General features: G+C 37.7%; 1 protein-coding gene across 3 annotated transcripts in view; it reads left to right on the top strand.

Moving 5' to 3' along the window:
* The window catches only part of S1P (membrane-bound transcription factor site-1 protease), a 680,544-nt gene that overhangs the window by 63,845 nt on the left and 596,221 nt on the right, over positions 1–20,478 (top strand). For all 3 annotated transcript variants that reach the window (XM_090381734.1, XM_090381736.1, XM_090381735.1), the window contains exon 4: positions 2,499–2,604. In XM_090381734.1, coding sequence (XP_090237860.1) covers positions 2,499–2,604 — 106 coding nt within the window. The remainder of the gene's footprint in view (positions 1–2,498; positions 2,605–20,478) is intronic.

The following is a 20,478-nucleotide window of genomic DNA, read 5'->3' as shown; positions in this document are numbered from 1 at the left end:
TGAAAAAGACCTGGGGTCAATTGTGCAGTCAAATATGAAGTTCGCTGACCAGTGCAGACGGGCTGCCAGGGCAGATCATGAAGTCTTGTCAATGATATATAAGAAATGTGCTAGCAGGGACAGGGAGGTGATTATCCTGGTATACAAGACAAAGGTCAGGCCACACCTAGAGTACTGTGTACAGGTCTGGAGGCCTCATTTTAGGAAGGGTGTAGATTTGCTAGAACAAGTACAAAGAAGGGCAACAAGATTGGTGAGGGGAACAAAGGGGTGCTCTTACCAAGAAAGGCGTAAGTTCTGTAAATTGCAGTGCCTGGAGAGTAGGCACCTGTGAGGTAATCTGATTGAGATGTATAAGGCCTTGAATGGGTTGAGCAAGCTGAATGCTGATGGGATTCTTCCTCTTGCTCAGACTAAGAACCTGAGGGGGCACAATTTCAAATAGAGGAAGGATAGTTGTAGAATAGATGTGCGGAAATTTGCCTTTAGCCAGTGGGTAGTTGATTGGTGGAACAGGTTTCCATCTTTTGTTGTGGAAGCTAATAGCCTGAATAAATTTAAGGCTGGGCTGGATGGGCATTTGGAACAAATGGAGGGGTGAAATGGGAGGGGTTTTTTTTTTGGCTGATGCTGCATAAGCTTGCTTTCTTGCATCGTATGCCTCTACTAATGCTAATCTATTTCTGGGACTTGTGATGATGCCTGATTTAGCAACAGACACTTGAATGTTTGATAAGCCCCAGATTGAATTTGCTCCAGTGTCAACTGCTTCCTCAAAGACTCAATTACAATTTATAGTATATCAAATTTTAAATTCAGTTCGCTGCACTCCCATCACATTGCGCAGGAATAAAGGCTGCCACTCACAGGAGAATTGGCATTAGAAATTCTGCCATCATGTTGTGACATTCAAGAGCTGTGTGAATTATTGCAAAATTGTGAGTGTATTGAGATTTACATGTATATTACATTAGTTATGTGAGGAGAGCCTTGTCAGTGGCTCTCCTCACATAACTAATGGGATGGTTCTGGATGGTATGGAAATTTGCTTTCAGCCAGAGAGTAATTGATTGTCTAAACAGCTACCATCTCTGGTGTTTCTTTGGCTTATGCTGTATTAGCTTCCTTCCTTGTAGCACGTTCCAGTAATCACTACTAATAATACTAATAAAATTTGTTATGTATAACATAATTAAATAATTCAATTTATGTGAGACACCTAATTGCTAAACTTTCTGTCTGCTTTGTCATTTTATTCCTCTTTGTTTTTAAATCTAGTTGTGGAATTCAACTGACTGCTTTGAGTACTGAAATAAAACTGTTTTCTTTTATCATTGGAAGTTATTTTATGTTTGCCTCCTGAGTTGTAAATTGCCACTTGGTAATATAGTAGGTTTACATAATTGTTATTTATTTGGCGATGTCTATGCTGAAATCCTGTTGGATTCAAAGAGATATCATTAAAGGCTTCTCCAGTCATCACTATAGTCAGAAGATCTCATTTGACTGCTTGAACGTGGATAGTCTTAATTTATTTGAAATTCTAATGCTAAATTCTAGCTTGTGGAATATTTCAACAGAATATTTCTGTTATAAATATAAATAATTCTAGCAATTTTGAAATGAATAGCAACAACTGTTCTAAATTTATCGAAATATTTCTGTGTTTAAGTGGAAACCTAAACACAGGTGGATTGTGCAATTTGAACACATTTAGGTGGATTGTGCAATTTGAATGGAATTCATTACCTTCCCAAGGTCCAACAGAATATATACTGAAAGTTTTGGTGTTCAGTTCCACTCTTTCTTCCCATGTGATGCCAGTCATTTAAATCATACATTTGTTAATGTACAAGGTGTTGCAGTTTAAAAGGCACCAAGGGGAGTGGGGCTCTATCTTGCTTATTTTTAGGTTTAGGCTGTTTGTTGTCTTGTGGGCTTTTTATTGTCATATTTGGACAGAAAGTTTTGAATTTAATGTTAAAGTTGGTCATAAATATTATCATTTAGATTTTATGATTTATAAATTTAAATTTACTTGATCAACTGCTTTTTTTCTCAGTGGGAAAGTTGTTCCACATCTTCAATTTAACTTAAAAATATCTCTATTGCATTTCTGTAACAAATATAAACCAGTTTTATTCAAAAACAAACATAGTGGTTTGTGTGAAGGTCATTCCTTCAGTGTGTATGTTTAGCGGTGTGGAGCATAGATGACTTGTTCAGTGGTAGTTTGTGATGTCTCCATTGTTGTTATTATTTTTTTCTTCAAATCATTTCAGTTTATATTATTTCATTCCAAATATGACAAAAAAAAAAAAAAAAAGCCTAGACAACAAATAGCCTAAACCTAAAAATAAGCAAGAGAAGCTTTGTCTTTTTTTAATTGAAAGACCCTGGATATAGGCTAGCTACTTGTAATTGTTTTTATTATTTCCCCCTCCTTTATATTTTCTTATATAACTTATTACAGCTTTTAAAAAAATTACCATTTACAGTTACATGAAGCAAGTAAAACTGGTGGCCTTCAGTCCCTGAAACATCACCCTGCCATTAAACATGTTACTCCTCAAAAGCTGCTCACAAGATCTTTGAAATTTGTTGGTAAGTTAAATATAAAATCAGGTGTAAATGAATAATTTTTAAGTTCGAAGTTTGAAATAGTTTATTTATACATTTAAGAAATGTCTAAATGTGTATTTCATAAATCTGCTTCTCATCCTGTCAGAGATTGGAGTTCTTAACAATCCAACCATCACAACCCTAAGTGGAACATGTCCACTTGCTTGCGTCCGTTAGATGTTGCTTTTTTATTATAAAAAAATTATTTTTAACTTTCTTGTTGAATGGAAAATGGTGTTTATTAATTAAGATTTTCATAATTTAACTCATATTTTTGTTTGATGAAATTTCTTCACGACATTGCTTCTACCCCCCCCCCCTCCCCCAAAGTAATTTTCAAAAAAATACAGAAGACATTATCCGTAATTCATTCCCACACTCACCCTTCTGGCTGGGTAAAGATGAATTATAGCTGCTGGATGAGAAATTTTTGTATACTCCTGCTAATTCCAAAAAAAAGAAAGAGATTTAGTTTTATGTCATCTGTCAGATACCAAACAAGTAATTAACTTCTTGTAACACTAGTGTTACAAGAAGTTAATTACTTGTTAATTACTTGATTTGCTAGTTAGCAAAGCAAATCAGAATGAAAACAAATGGAAATATTGTATAATTATTTTGAGATTTTGGTGAGAAAAGGTATATGGGAGGATTTGATTTTATTCCAAAAAAAAAGTGGCATTTGTAAAATGTCACATATAGTCTACGTTGATGGCCTTTTTAATTGAGGCTATAGTTAGGCAGGGGCAGTAGGGCATAAAAAAAATTCATACTTCATTCTGTTGTTGTTGTTATTTGGTTTTTAGGAGCATTAGCAACTAAGGCCATATTGCTCTGGGGATATGCGGTGGTCATGCCCTGACCTTTTCCGCATCCTCCATATTTGGTGGCTCACGGGCTCGAACCCCGTTCTAATCAAGAAGCGTGTGCTATGCACTGCTGCTCCTGCCCACCTGGCTACGGAGGCGCCCACTTCATGCTGTTATCAGGTATCTCTAATTGAAGGGCATGTGTACAGTGAAGGCCCATGCTGGGGACTCTGATACAGTGATATTCCACTTTAATACCAAGTTCAGGTGTTAGTGCATGACATGGAAAAACCACCTCCACCATCCAAAAAATTCTGCATTGTTCAGTCACTAGACAAGGTGATTGTCTCCAGAGTATCCATCTTTTTGGGATACTCTGGAGTAGTACTTGTTGTTTGTTTTGAACATACCGTTTTAATCACAGGCAAGTATTATGCACAATTTAGAATAGAACTGCATGAAACCATAAATAAAAAATGGCAAGGAATGCTGCATCGTGGCTTGTCCAACAAGGAAAGCACCCAAGTCCATTACTATAGTGTCTGTCTGCCAGTGATTGTCATCTCAGTGGAATCCACTGAGATGACAGAACCAGTTATCCAGCGAGACATCACAGAGAGAAGACAGATATGTCTTTATAAGACAAATGCACAGAACCTTTCAGCCAATATTCTAGGCTATTACAATGCTCTCTTGGTAAGCTGTTATTGGGAAGACCTCAAAAATTTTCTATATAATGTAATTTTAACTTAATTCTGTTTACTTTTTTGTTACTTTTTATATTTTATTTTATTGCATTTACTAGATGCAACATGTTTAGGTTGATTAATTCTCTGTCAGTGAAGCTGAACAGTCTGAAATTAGTGATATATTAGAAAAGCCTGAAGTCAAGTAAAATATGAGCATATTTTGCAGCTTATAAAATATATGAGTATACAAATCAATGACTACAGTGGAATATACTCATTGATTTTGAGAGAGAGAGAGAGAGAGAGAGAGAGAGAGAGAGAGAGAGAGAGAGAGAGAGAGAAAACATTGAACCATTAAGATAGTGTGGATATCACTGGATTCAGAAGAGAGTCCTGTATATATAAGAGAAATGCCAATGTATTTCCTACATCTTCTGTATCAGGAAAGTTTCAGTCAGTATCTGGAAAGAGTTAAAATCCTCCATTAGAAAACATTCTGATTTAGTGGTCCACTCTGTTTGTATAGTTGTTCATTATACTTATCACAGTCATTTAGCCTATAACGTACTCCTACCCTCATTTTTGTTTTCCCAGTGCTTATGTCAAACCAAAGTGACTCAACATTATAGTGGCAACCCATGTCAAACTGTGCGCGCTGCTTTAGATTTTGTGAGTTTCTTAACCAAGAGCATAACTACTCTACCTTCAAATTTTTTTTTTCATGCTTTTAAAAGAATGAAAAATGTTAAAGATGCTTCATTAATTTAAATTAAACAGATCATAAGTATTTATAAAGGTGATAAATGTATTATTAACATAATAATAATGCTGCCATTAAGGCCATTTACCGTCTTAAACACCAACACACAAAAAGAAAAAAAAAAAAAGAAAAAAAAAAAAAAAAAAGGATGATTACCATACCAACAAGAAAACCAGATGAACAATGTCTGAATAATAATAATTAAAAAAAAAAAAAAAAAAAAGCTGAGAAGGGTATCTGTATTATAACAAGAAATGGCTGGATACCATTGTGAAGAGTAGCCTTTCTACTTCCAAAGGCTTATGTTAACCTGGTGTTAGTTGTGCAGGGTTGATTCGACCCCATGTGACTTACTCTGTCTACACAGCTGAAACTCCTAATAGCATTTATTGAAAATGTTTTCCTTGAATTATCTGCAGAAATTCCATAAATGTGTGTTAATTTTTGGAAAATGAGGAAAATTTCATGATAAGTTAAACTTAATTATATGCATGTGTTTATTGACATATGTCATGAAGGGATATTGTTAGTAAATTTGCTTACTGTCACACACTCTCCTCCAGTCGGTAATGCTCTCTTGCTTTGTGACATTAATGCGTCTTCTGGAATCAAACTTTATGTGCATGCTTCATGTTTTTAGGCAGTGAGCACTACTATTACCGATATGCATTCCTGGAATGAAAGCATAGGTTGCATTCACTCTCCGAGGTCTATAAAATGAGTTAAATTTTCAGAAATTACTTAAATATATATGTTTTTAATATAGAACAAGGATTTTTCATAATTGTATTCAGAAAAAATTGAAATTATAAGTGACATCAAAAAGTTTTACATTATTTTTTGCTGATTTTTCAAATTTTTGCATTCACAGATGAATTTTTGCATGTCTGCAACCCAGTTAAATATGATATAAACAAATAGCACCTGCTCTGGAATCAAGTTCTACAAAGTAAAAAAAACTGAACTACAAATGGTCCCTACAACTTAGTCCTATCTTCCCCTTTACCAAAACTGAAATCAAGAGCAGGGTGGGTTATATTTGGGTTTATTTCTTTAAACAAACAATATAAGCAGGAAGATGCTTTAAATGAGAGTGCTGTGGACATTAAAATGCTGCATGGCACTTCATAGGTGAGCCAAAAGAAAAGCATTAAAAGTGGAAGGTAAGCATTAATAACAGAAGTTTATTTTATATAAATTAAGAATACATTAGAAGAATGGCCAAGCCAAGTAGTGAATAAAAAAAAAAAGTACATAATTATAATGATAGAAAGAGAGCAACTAAATTAGCATTAGTAGAGACATATGATGCAAGAAAGCAAGCTTATACAGCATCAGCCAAAAAAAAAAAATCCCATTTTACATCTCCATTCGCTCTAAAAATTTGTCCAATTCTTCCTTGAATTTATTTGCCTCCATAGCCAGGTGGGCAGGAGCGGCAGTGCGTAGCACACGCTTCTTGTTAGACTGGGGTTCGAGCCCATGACCACCAAATACGGAGGATGCAGAAAGGTCAGGGAATGACCACCGCATATCCCGGCGCAATATGGCCTTAGTTGCTAATGCTCCTAAAAACCAACCTGTACAGTGGGATCAACTGACGATGTCACCACAGTAAATTCTAAGTGCGAAGCATTCAAGGAATTAATTGTGGATGCTACTAAAAGTTTCATACCTATTAAGAAATATTGTTCAAGGTTTAGGCCTAAATGGTTATCAAATGAACTAATGAGACTCGTAACAGAGAAGAAAAATGCATGGGATGCATATAAATTATCAAGTGACTCAGAAGCCTATGCCAGATATAAGCTAGTCTGTAATCAGGTCACAAAGGAGGTTAGGCAGGCAAAGGCAGGCAAAGGCAGATTACGAGAGATCTTCGGCAAAAGATGCTAAGAAAAACAGCAAAGATTTCTTTACTTATATAATCTCTAAAAGAAAGGGGACGAATCTGATTGGTCCACTTGATATCGATGGTTCGGCTGTTGATGATCATGCTCAGATAGCAAACAAACTGAATGAGTATTTTGCATCTACATTCACACATGAGGAATTATTAAGGTTTGAAAATGGCAGAAGGTTATCAAATTGTAGCAGGGTGCTTAATGATTTTGTAATAACTGAAAGCAAACTGGAGGAGAAAATTGTTGAAGTTAAACATAAGAAAGGCACCTGGGGTGGATGGCATCTATCCAGTTATATTAAAGGAAGTGGCAAAGCAACTAAGCAAACCCTTAGCCATAATTATGAGAGCATCTTTGGATTCAGGGGAGATCCCCACGGACTGGAGATGTGCAAATGTATCCCCAATTCACAAAGGGGGATCGAAGGGTGACACGAGTAATTACAGACCAGTTAGTTTAACTTCTGTTCCGGGTAAAATAATTGAGTCACTGGTTAAAGATGCATTGCAGAATCATCTAGACAAGACTGCAGCAATAATTCAGACAGAGCATGGGTTTTTTAAGGGAAAGTCTTGTCTGACAAATTTGATAGGATATTATGATGTGGTTACAAAGGAACTGGATGCAAAAAAATAATTTTGATAATATACAGGTGATCCCCGCTTTACGCTGATAATTGGTTCCGTAAAAACAGAGCGCTAAGTGAATCTGCGCTAAGCGAGCGCCACATTCCCATAAGGTAACATATGTATTTGTGAGTTGCGGTCGGTGCCATATTTCGTAATCAATAATAAACGGTAGTGAAAAGATGCACAAATGTCGATCAAAATATTTAATATTCAAATATTTGTACATATAAAATATTCTGCATTACATACGTATATAATTATGTGGTAACTACTTACGTATCAAAATTAAACTTAAAATTCCAATTAAAATCATGAATTTAATTGATTTAATTTAATTGATGAATTTAATCAAGAAAAATGTGTCGATTTTGGGTTGAACTTTGGACCTTTTCCAAATAAACTAAAAGGGGTATTAATTTAAAATCTCCCGGAGCGTTACCACCCAACAATAAAGTCAACCGATCCTTCGCCGCTTTGAAACCTGGCATGTTTTTTTCTTCTTTACCTGGCATGTTTTTTTTTTTTTTTTTTTTCTTTCAATATGAAACTTCTTTTAGGCATTCGTTTCCACAAAAGTCCCGCCTCATCTATGTTAAAAACTTGTTGAGAAGTATAACACATAATACCCCTATTCAATAATTTTGACAAGTTCTTTTTTGAAAGTTTCGGCTCCTTAATCTGCACTTGCGGCTTCTCCCTGGATTTTAAATCTATTCAACCAGCCATTACTAGTTTTAAATGGTTCCACATTTTTTTTTTTTTTAGGTGAGTTTTCTTCAGCTCATTATATTGGCTAATCTCTCTCTCTCTCTCTCTCTCTCTCTCTCTCTCTCTCTCTCTCTCTCTCTTTTTTAATAATATTAACCGAATTCTGCATTGGATATTATCTTCAATAAAATTAGTTAAAGTCTTTCCATTTCAATCGTAATAGCCGGCCTAGCCCTAGTTGCTTGCAGTGGAACAGCTATCTTTCCTGCTGCTAAAATTAATTCTTTATTTTTTTTTTATAATTGTTCTTACAGTTAAACTTGCAAGTCCTAAATTATGGCACACATTCGCTTGTCTTTGACCCGAATCGATTCGCTTCAAAACGTCTAATTTAATTTTTAAATTCAGTCTTTTTCTTACATTTATAGTCTTCGTACTGCGCTCAGACCTCGTTGTTTTTTCATTCTTATCGGCCATTATTAACTCTTCGAAAATGTAACTGCGTTGGTTGCATCAATTATGATACAATGTTCAAGAAAACTGTCCGTTTCGCACGATGTCTAATACGGTACTGAGTGATGAGTAGACTTCGGATAAATGCATATAACGCAAATATTACAAGCAATATACTTGATCATTTTTTAAAATGTTGATCTCGGAACTACGTGACAAGTCACTGTACTGCAATTAAATTAGCGTGCGAGAAAATTTCACTGAGCGTGGGAAAATTTCTCAAGTCGGCATGGGAAACGTTTTAATGCTGTTTTGCTATTAATTTTAAGCTATCGACTCCAACAAATTAAACGATTTCATTTAAATATGCCAAAAATTCAATCTGTAAAAGAGCGTTATAGTGATCTGTGACAGCGTTATAGTCAGATACGGGTTATAATATAAGAACAGCGTTATAGCGAATCAGCGTAAAGCGAACCGCGTTATAACGGGGGCCTGCTGTATTTGGATTTCAGGAAAGCTTTTGACACTGTTGCGCATGGAAGACTATTGTACAAATTGGAGCAGAATGGTATTAAGGATACGTTGCTACAATGGATAAAAGGATGGTTGAGTGGGAGAAGACAGAGGGCGGTAATTAATGGGTGCTGCTCTTCGTGGACTAATGTTATTAGTGGAATCCCATGGGGTTCGGTGTTGGGCCCATTGTTGTTTTGTATATTTATCAATGATATTGATGAAGGTATATCAGGATTAGTGTCGAAGTTTGCAGATGATACAAAGGTTGGCAGGGTTGTTAATGACAGTAATGGCAGTGTGCTACTGCAACAGGATCTAGATAATTTGGGCAGATGGGCAAAGAAGTGGGAACTGAAGTCTAACCTTGACAAATGCAAAGTACTGCATATGGGTAGAAGTAACCCCAGAGAAACGTACCAACTGTGTGGTACTACACTTAAGGTGGTAGAAAATGAAAAAGACCTGGGAGTAATTGTGCAGTCAGATATGAAGTTTTCTGAGCAATGCAGACAGTCTGCCAGGGCATGTCATGGGGTTTTGTCAAAGATATATAGGAATTTTGCTAGCAGGGAAAAGGAGATGATTGTCCCTCTGTATAAGGCAATGGTCAGGTCACGCTTTGAGTACTGTTTACAGGTCTGGAGGCCTCATTTTAGAGATGTAGATTTGCTTGAGTGTGTACAGAGAAGGACAACAAGATTGGTGAGGGGAATGATTGTTATTTGTTATTTGGTTTTTTTAGGAGCATTAGCAGCTAAGGCCATATTGTTCTGGGGATATGCGGTGGTCATTCCCTGACCTTTGGTGAGGGGAATGAAGGGATCCTCTTACCAAGAGAGGCTTAAGTTCTGCAAATTGCAGTGATCTGATTGAGGTGTATAAGGCCTTGAATGGGTTGAGCACGCTGAATTCTGATGGGATCCTTTCACTTGTTCAGATTACGAACCTAAGGGGGCATAAATTCAAATTAAGAAAAGACAGATGTCGAATAGATGTGTGGAAATTTGCCTTTAGCCAGCGGGTGGTTAATTGCTGGAACAAACTTCCATCTGTCGTTGTGGAAGTTGATAGGTTAAATAAATTTAAGGAGGAACTGGACAGGCATTTGGAGGGAATGGTGTGATTTTTTTTTTTTTTTTTTTTTGGCTGATGCTGCATAAGCTCGTATTGCTTTCTTGCATCACATTTCAAATTTTTTAATTGAGGTAGCTAGGTAGCTCTAACGCATAATTATATAGTAATACGCTTCACTGTTTCTATTTAATAGTTTCTATTCAAATACTATTGACATTTAATTTATTGATTTTATTAATTTAAACTACCATGCCCCAAACTAGAGCAGCAAAGCAACGGGCACAAAGTGGCAGGAGTGCTGTGACTCGGGGGAGAACTGAGGGGGGCAGTTCCCCAACGCATCACAGCCTAAAAAAATGTGCAACTTGTGAAATGTTTGCCGAACTCTCTGGAACGGAACATGATATAGCCATGGGGGATGTCTTTGTGTGTGCGCGATGTAAGGAGTGTAAGGAAATCAGGCGACAACTCAGCGTTGTTATGGGCCTATATGAGAGTTTGAAGGACAGGGTGGATGCCCTCGAAAGATCTAAATTGAGGGGCCCATCAGGCTCTCAGCTGCCCACATCAACTCCAGAGCTTGCACTTGGTCATCACGCAACACAGCGGCAACCCCTAAGGCAGAATGCGCTGGTCCCACAGGAACTAGTTGTTGTTGGTGACTCTATTGTCAGGGAAACGGGGAACATGCTTTGTAAAAAGGATAGCTGGAACAGGACCAGGGTATGTCTGCCAGGGACAAAGGTTGATGACGTTGTAGAGCGTATATCATCTTTCAAGGGCACAAAAGGTGATATAGTTGTACACGTTGGCACTAATGATATTAAGAGTAGGAGACCGGCGGAATTACTCAACAAGTACAGATCACTGTTGAAAAAAAGCCGTGAAATAGGGTTGAATTTGAAAGTGTCTGCAATTCTGCCCAGACATGATAGGAGGGAGTACATGATGAGAGCCTTGTCGATCAATTCGGCCCTGGAAAGATTGTGCAAGGCTCAAGGGGTAGAAATTTTTTCAGCCTGGACTGTACTTGTTAACAGGAGAGATTGCTTCTACAGGGATGGGATACACTTAAATAGAAAGGGTGCAAGAATATTTGCTGATGCTATCGAGGCAGTGTTAGGTGGGTCGGAAAACTGCTAGTTTGGGGGGATACAAAGACTAATAGTTTAACAGTAACCGCAGGCAGAGGTGAAGGTGATTCTTGCACAACTTCTATTAGAATAAGAAGCGACCTGGAGCGAGGGGTGTTGGGGGTTTCAGGGACGGATGGCAGTCATCATGGAATAGTTGGGTATATGGGATGTGTTAGGGTAACAAGGAATAGGCACAGGAGCATGTATACCAATGCTAGAAGTATAGTAAATAAATTTGATGAATTTGAAGTGTTGGTCAAGACATCAAAGGTGGATATTGTTGGGATAGAAGAGACATGGTGTCACAAAGATATAAGGAATGCAGAACTGGAATTTGGGGAGTACAATGTGTACTCAGAAAGGATAGACAGGACAGAAAGGGAGGGGGTGTTATGCTGTTAATTAAGAAAAACATAAAATCAAAGGAAGTGCACCCAGTTAATATAGATGAACAGTGCTCTGTTGAGTCAGTTTGGTGTGAGATAAGCACTGCGAAAGGAAAAATAAGGGTAGGAGTGTGTTATAGGCCTAATGACTTGAATGAGTACAATGAACAATTGTACAGAGAAATAGAGTGGGCCAGTAAATCAGAATCTTATAATGGGGTATTTTAACTTCCCAGATATTGATTGGAACTTGTGGATTGGTCACTCACACACTAGTCAGACTTTTGTGGATTTATTGGATGATTGTTTTCTGCAGCAGCATGTTCGAGAGGCAACCAGAGAAAGTAACACTCTTGATCTGGTTATCAGCAGTGATCATTCGTGTATTAAGAATTTGCAGATAAAGGAACCACTAGGTGGCAGTGATCACAGTGTGCTGAAGTGGAATTTACTCAAAGAGGTAACTACCGTCAGGGGTAAAGGAAAGGGTTTTTTCTTCCGTAAAGGGGAGTACAGTGGTCTCAGACAGTTTTTAAATTCTGTACAGTGGGTTCAACTGACGATGTTACCAACAGTAAATTCTAAGTGGGAAGCATTCAAGGAATTAATCGTGGAAGCTACTAGACTTTATATACCGATTAAGAAATATCGTTCAAGGTTTAGGCCTAAATGGTTATCAAATGAACTAATGAGACTCGTGACAGAGAAGAAAAATGCATGGGATGCATATATATTATCAGGTGACGCAGAAGCCTGTGGCAGATATAAGCTAGTCTGTAATCAGGTCACAAAGGAGGTTCGGCAGGCGAAGGCGGATTACGAGAAATCTTTGGCAAAAGATGCTAAGAAAAACAGCAAGGATTTCTTTACTTATATAAACTCTAAAAGGAAGGGGATGAATATGATTGGTCCACTTGACATCGATGGTTCAACTGTTGATGATCCTGCTCAGATAGCAAACAAACTGAATGAGTATTTTGCATCTACATTCACACGTGAGGAATTATTACAGTTTGAAAATGGAAGAGGGTTATCAAATTGTAGCAGTGTGCTTAATGATTTTGTAATAACTGAGAGCAAAGTGGAGGAGAATTTGTTGAAGTTAAACATAAGAAAGGCACCTGGGGTGGATGGGATCTATCCAGTTATTTTAAAGGAGGCGGCAAAGCAACTAAGCAAACCCTTAGCCATAATTATGAGAGCATCCTTGGACTCAGGGGAGGTTCCCACGGACTGGAGATGTGCAAATGTGTCCCCAATTCACAAAGGTGGATCGAAGGGTGACACGAGTAATTACAGACCAGTTAGTTTAACTTCTGTTCCGGGTAAAATAATGGAGTCACTGGTTAAAGATGCATTGCAGGATCATCTAGACAAGACTGCAGCAATAATTCAAACACAGCATGGGTTTGTTAAGGGAAAGTCTTGTCTGACAAATTTGATTGGTTATTATGATGTGGTCACAAAGGAACTGGATGCAAAAAATAATTTTGATATCATATACTTGGATTTCAGGAAAGCTTTTGATACTGTTGCGCATGGAAGACTACTGTACAAATTGGAGCAGAATGGTATTAAGGGTAAGTTGCTACAATGGATAAAAGGATGGTTAAGTGGGAGAAGACAGAGGGTGGTAATCAATGGGTGCTGCTCCTCGTGGACTAATGTTATTAGTGGAGTCCCACAGGGTTCGGTGTTGGGTCCACTGTTGTTTTGTGTATTTATCAATGATATTGATGAAGGTATATCAGGCTTAATGTCGAAGTTTGCAGATGACACAAAGGTTGGCAGGGTTGTTAATGACAGTAATGGCAGTGAGCTACTGCAACAGGATCTAGATAATTTGGGCAGATGGGCTAAGAAGTGGCAACTGAAGTTTAACCTTGACAAATGCAAAGTACTGCATATGGGTAGAAGTAACCCCAGAGAAACGTACCAACTGTGTGGTACTACACCTAAGGTGGTAGAAAATGAAAAAGACCTGGGAGTAATTGTGCAGTCAGATATGAAGTTTTCTGAGCAATGCAGACAGGCTGCTAGGGCAGGTCATGGGGTTTTGTCAATGATATATAGGAATTTTGCTAGCAGGGAAAAGGAGGTGATTGTCCCTCTGTATAAGGCAATGGTCAGGCCACGCCTTGAGTACTGCGTACAGGTCTGGAGGCCTCATTTTAGGAAGGATGTAGATTTGCTTGAGCGTGTACAGAGAAGAGTAACACGATTGGTGAGGGGAATGAAGGGATACTCTTACCAAGAGAGGCTTAAGTTCTGCAAATTGCAGTGGCTGGAGACTAGGCACCTGCGCGGTGATCTGATTGAGGTCTATAAGGCCTTGAATGGATTGAGCACGCTGAATTCTGATGGGATCCTTCCACTTGTTCAGATTACGAACCTACGGGGACATAAGTTCAAATTAAGAAAGGACAGATGTAGAATAGATGTGCGGAAATTTGCCTTTAGCCAGCGGGTGGTTAATTGCTGGAACAAACTTCCATCTGTCGTTGTGGAAGTTGATAGGTTAAATAAATTTAAGGAGGAACTGGAGAGGCATTTGGAGGGAATGGTGTGATTTTTTTTTTTTTTTTTTTTTTTGGCTGATGCTGCATAAGCTCCTACACTTTCTTTCTTGCATCATGTGCCACTACTACTACTACTACTACATGCCACTACTACTACTGCTACTACTACTACTACTACTATCTAGATCAAAAATATTTATCCTCACTGCCAAACCTTTACAATCAGATCATTTTTGAACATACATTCCCCAGTTCCTGGCAACACTGCTATGTAATAGTTTTCCCTAAACCAGGAAAAGATCATTTGACTCCTAACAACTATAGACCGATCTCTGTAACTAGCTTCTTGAGTAAAACTTTGGAAGAAATGCACCATTGATGGTACCTTGAGTCCAGAAACTTAATCAGTAATAATCAGTTTGGCTTTTGGAAGAACAGATCATCCTTAGATCTCATGGTAAAGGCTGAATCAAACATAAGAAACATATTTATCAGAAATCAACATCTTGTCATGGTATGTCTTGAAATAGAGAAAGCTTTCCATGCCAAATGGCACTATGGACTCTTTAGATACCAAATGGCACTACGGAGTCTTTAGATGGAAAATGGCACTATGGGGTCTATGGATCTTCATTTTATTGATGTGATAGGCCATTTACCATATTTTATTCAAAACTTCCTTAGGCAGAAGTCTTTTGAAGTTCGATATTGGCAAGCTCTGTCTCAAACATACATAGAAGAAGGAATCCCACAATGCTCTGTTCTTAGTGCCACTTTATTTGCTATATGAATAAACAATGTCGACTCATATCTCTACTCTGATGATCTTCCCTTATCCCGTCATTTCCAGAATATAAATTATATTGAGAGGCAGTTACAAATATCAGTAATATCAGTAAAATAATATTGAATTGTGAATGACACAAAATGAATACAGACTATCAAACCACATATCTACATAGATCCATGCATTTCTGCATCAAGTGCAAAATGCATCCAGAATCTGGTTACACTTGGACAATTATCCTCTTCCAATTGTGAACGGTATTCATCTCCTAGGGCTAATTTTTGATAAGAATCTAAATTTCTAAGAGCACGTCAAACACCTACGAACCACTTTCTTTAAGAAAATGAACATACTTCTGGTCATCTCTAGTACATACACCTTGGGGTGTACTAGAGATAACTGTTATACACTGTTCCACTTATATAGTTCCTTAATTTGATCTTGACTAGACTATGGAGCACCTCTTTATGACTCTGCTAGAGAGAGAGAGAGAGAGAGAGAGAGAGAGAGAGAGAGAGAGTACCTTGGCCCATCTGGCTCCCATTGAACGTTCTGCTTTTGGGATTATCCTAGGTGCACATAGAACATCCCCAGTTCAAAATCTGTATGTTGAAGCTCACGAACCTCCATCCAATATCAGAAGAAAGATGTTATTGATGAACCAATTAGCTAAAATTAAAATCTTCTCCACTCACCCAGTTTGTCCACTACTGTATGATCTGCAGTGGACAACCCACTATGGAAACAAACCCAGAACAATCCGACCTACTGGTATCAGATTACAGAACATATCAGAATGCTGGTGTGTTTACATTCATAATATCATCAGAGATTTAAAAGATCCAGATCCCCCATGGATTACATTGTCTTGTGATGATTACTTTGAACAGCGGGGAAAAGGTGCTACAGCAGATATTAACATCCAACGACTACATCTTCATACAGAAAATTATTCCCACTTTTCTAAGATCTACACTGATGGTTCAGAGTCTGGCAGTAGAGTGGGTACAGCTGCTGTCTTCTCTAATATAATTGTTTCTATTCCACTTCCGATTAAATGCAGCAGTTATACTATGAGCTCTATGCCATTAAGCTTGCCCTGGAAAATATTTCACTCCTGTAAATCAATAAAAGTATAGTATAGTATACACAGATTCCAAGAGTGCTCTTTTAGCTCTCAAAAACACCTCACCTTACAATCCTTTGGTAAAGCTAATAAGACATGAGCTGATATCTTGAGCAACAACAAACTGTTGTCTTCTCTTGGATCCCAGGTTACAGTGGTATACAAAACCTCCCAGCATAGCCTTGGCAAATGGTCTGGTCCCTTATCTTTTTAAAAGTATAAAAGTATTCCAAGAAATTAGTTCATTGATGATGATGCTGCAAAACGTCCCAGCATAGCCTCGGTAAATGGTCTGGTCCCTTATCTTGATTATAAACACAGCATACAGAAAATATGTTGGAACAATGGACACTTCTGTGGAAAAAGCAAACACAACAAGCTTTTTCAACTGAAACATGAACCACAATTATGAATTCTAGCCTCTGTAAAAATGGAAACATAGAAGTAATCCTAGCTAGAACCTGAATCTCATCTGTTTCTGCTTCCAGGAAATGATCTCCCCCCCTCCCATTGTGTGCTTGAAACCACCATCAGTAAAGCCCATGCTCACTGAATGTAGCTTGTTCAACACTGCTCCACAGTCTACTTTCATCTTCATCTCAAACCTACAAGAACCTCTCATTCAGCAGCATCATCGGTAATGATGCAGAACTCTCTGAATTTTTCTCCTACCTGAAACAAATTAAAATGTATGACCACTTCTAATTGCTCACAGAGCAGTTATCACCTGTAACCTCGGCCCCAGGTGCCAAGTGTTTCTGTGGCCAAGCGATCTGTGACTTCCTAGAGCGGCTGAGTTTTTTCTTGCTTTACTTCATTTTATAAGTCTTTTCATTAATTAGTTCTACTTTTAAAAAGTATAAAAAGAGATCCGGAAAAAGGAAAGTACCTTTTTATTTACTTTTTCTTAGTTTACTAACCATACTAACTCCTACGCTTGGCCACAAGCGGCACTGTCTCTGCCTCCCTGTGGCAGGGCCGGTAACCTGGGTGGAAAAGCTAATCCCCCAGGGCGAAAAAGGAGCTGACATGGACAAAACTATCCCAGCATTAGAGCCTTCAAGCTCAAATACCAAAGATCGGTACAATTCTGATCAAGGTAATGTGCAAAGTAAGCTCTTGAAAAAAGACAATGACCAAACAGAGTATCCAACCTTTCTTATCTATTCATTATCTAGTCAACCAGTGAGTAAACTCTCTCCGTTTATGATACAGAGATTCCTAGAAAATGCTGCCGGATCACCTAAAATGGTCAAAAGGTTACAGTCAGGGGATTTACTAGTTGAAACGACACAGCCTAAACATTCCGAACTGTTGTTAAAACTTACAACCTTTGGGGGAATTCCTGTTAAAATCTCACTGAATCCTAAATAGTTCCAAAGGTGTTATCTCTGAATGGGATCTATTGAATGTAACAGAAGAGGAGCTTGTGCAAGAAATGAAAGATCAAAGAAATGAAAGATCAAAAGGTGTACAAGCTAAGAGAATTCTGACTTGTAGGGATGGCAATCTCATTCCAACCTGTAGTATAATACTCACTTTTAATACGCCAAACTTACCAAATACTGTTAAAGCTGGTTATCTAAATTGTCATGTCTGCCCTTATATTCCAAATTTAATACGCTGTTATAAGTGCCAAAAATTCAAACACTCTCAGACAACATGTCGAGGAAACAATGTATGCCCAAAATGTGGTTCCCAAGAACACACTCAAACAGATTGTACTGCAGCATCTCCGGTTTGCCCAAATTGCAAGGGGGATCATCCTGCATATTTGCAGGATGGATCCCCCTTGAAAAACAATACAGAAATATAAAGTTGAACATAAGATGACTTCTCAAGAAGCCAGACTACAAATAGTGAAAGATAATCCAGCATGTATATATGCTAATGTTATAAAGAAATGTCACTCAGTTGTGACATTTCTTTATAACATTCAAACCAATTCAAACATTTATTTCTTTCAAACCAATGACTCAATTCCATCTGACAAATCACTTACGAATAGGCTGGAGGTATGCTTTCAGTTCCTCAGCCGTCTGTGAAGCAAAACAATAAAGATGAAACATGTAATACTCCCATTTCCATCTCCTCTACTAGTGGCATTGAGTCCCAAAGTTGAGACCAGGGTGGGAAAAGCTGAATCCTCTGCTAAGAACCAAACAAATACTGCACTAATGGACATAGATGACACAACACAAGAAGAACTTATATTAGAAATTTATGTTGAAGAAGATATGGACACTGGACATCCTAACTTTCCAAAAAAAGATCGCCATAAGGTTACTGCCTCTAAAAAGCATCCAGATCATCTTACCACTAAGACTAAATAATGCAGTGCATTTTACAGTGGAATTGTTGAGGACTACGTACAAATGCAGATGAGCTCTATGACCTAATACGAGATCTTAATCCTGCAGGTATTTGCTTACAGGAAACTTTTTTAACTCCACAAGTGACACCCTCTATAAAAAAATATACTTTGTACAGACATGACAGGAATGCAGCAACTGCAGCGCGTGGAGGTGTAGCGGTTTTATTATCCGTTAATACTCCATCTAGGCAAAAATCCCCTTGCAAACTAATTTAGAAGTTGTTGCTGTACGCATAGAACTTGGAATAATTTTATCACTTGTATCTATTTATCTTCCACCTAACCAAGCATTTATACTCAGAGAATTTGATGATCTCTTTGCCCAGATACCACCTCCTATTTGTTTGATGGGTGACTTTAATGGACATCACCCTTTGTGTGGAAGTCTACATATGGATAAAAGAGGGCATCTAATAGAAACATTACTGGACACACACAATCTAACTCTGCTGAATACAGGTGCATATACTCGTGCATTTTCCCACAGGAAATACTTCTGCCATAGATCTATCTATCTGCTTCCCTACTCTGTACCCAAGTGTACATTGGGCAGTATTGGAAAATCCACATAATAGTGATCATTTCCCAATTACTTGCAAATTTCAAACTATCTCCAACTGTCTGGAAATTCGTAGCAGGTGGAAATTCTCAAAGGCAAACTGGATAACGTTTTCCTTAAGGACCACTTTAGATAAACACTACATACTGAATCAATCAATAGATGAAGCCACTGACCATATCACAAAACAAATACTAGCAGCATCTGATAAAGCTATTCTTCAGTCGTCTACTCGTCCACGCAGGCACAAAAACTGCTGTTGAAATGAAGAATGTAATAGAGCAAAGAAGGATAAGAATAAAGCTTGGAATATTTTCTGCAAGCATCCCACCAGTATTAACCTTATAAACTATAAGAAACTCAATGCTAAAGCAAGGCAAATAAGAAGAAAGGCCAAACAAGATTCATGGATACAGTTCGCTTCCACTATCACAAAAAACACCGATACTAGATTAATTTGGAGGAAAAGCCAACATTGAATGGCAAATATCCATTGTCATCCTCTTCTATATTGATCTGTAATGGACAGGAACTGTCTTTCCCCAAAGACATAGCAAACACTTTCGTTGAAGCTTTTGCTAAAACTTTAGCAGCACATTCATATAATGTTCCATTCCAGAAAATTAAAGAGGTAGCAGAAAAGCACATGTTAAATTTCAACAGCAGTCTCTCTCTTCCATATAATCAACCTTTTACAATATTCAAGTTAAAGGAAGCTCTTAACAGAGACCCAATAGTGTGTTTGGCCTGGATGGTATATTGTATTTTATGCTGAAACACTTGAATGACACAGCTTTACAAACTCTACTAATATTTTTTAACATAATTTTTCAGGAAAATGTTTATCCTCGCTTTTGGAGACATTCACTTGTATTAGCCATCCCTAAACCAGGAAAAGATCTTTCTAATCTGGTTAACTATCGTCCAATTTCCTTAACTAGTTGTTTAGGAAAAACACTGGAAAAATTGGTTCTCAAATTCCTCACCTGGTTTTTAGAGTCACGTAACATCCTGCATAAAAATCAGTGTGGCTTTTGGCAAAACAGATCTGCTTTTGATATGATGACTAAAGCAGAAACAAACATCAGAAATGCTTCTGTCAGAAATGACCACCTAGTTATGGTAAGTTTGGATTTAGAAAAGGCTTTTGATACAATGTGGTGTTTCGGTATTCTACAGGATCTTCACACCTTTGGACTACAAGGCAGGTTTCCCTTGTTTATTCAAAGCTTTCTCCAGGGTTCGTTATTAAAATGTTCTTTCTAAAATCCATATACAGGAGGAAGGCGTTCTTAAGGGATGTATTTTGAGTCCTACTCTATTTTTAATTAAAATAAACAATATCATCCATGATATTTCAAGCAGTTAAATTATGTCGCTATGCAGACGATCTCATGATCTTGCCAAGGGAAAAATATGAATTT

Source organism: Mastigoproctus giganteus, chromosome 9 (assembly GCF_048544385.1).
Source record: "Mastigoproctus giganteus isolate SK-2022 chromosome 9, ASM4854438v1, whole genome shotgun sequence".
Classification (NCBI taxonomy): domain Eukaryota; kingdom Metazoa; phylum Arthropoda; class Arachnida; order Uropygi; family Thelyphonidae; genus Mastigoproctus; species Mastigoproctus giganteus.
This window is presented reverse-complemented; position numbering and strand designations above follow the sequence as displayed.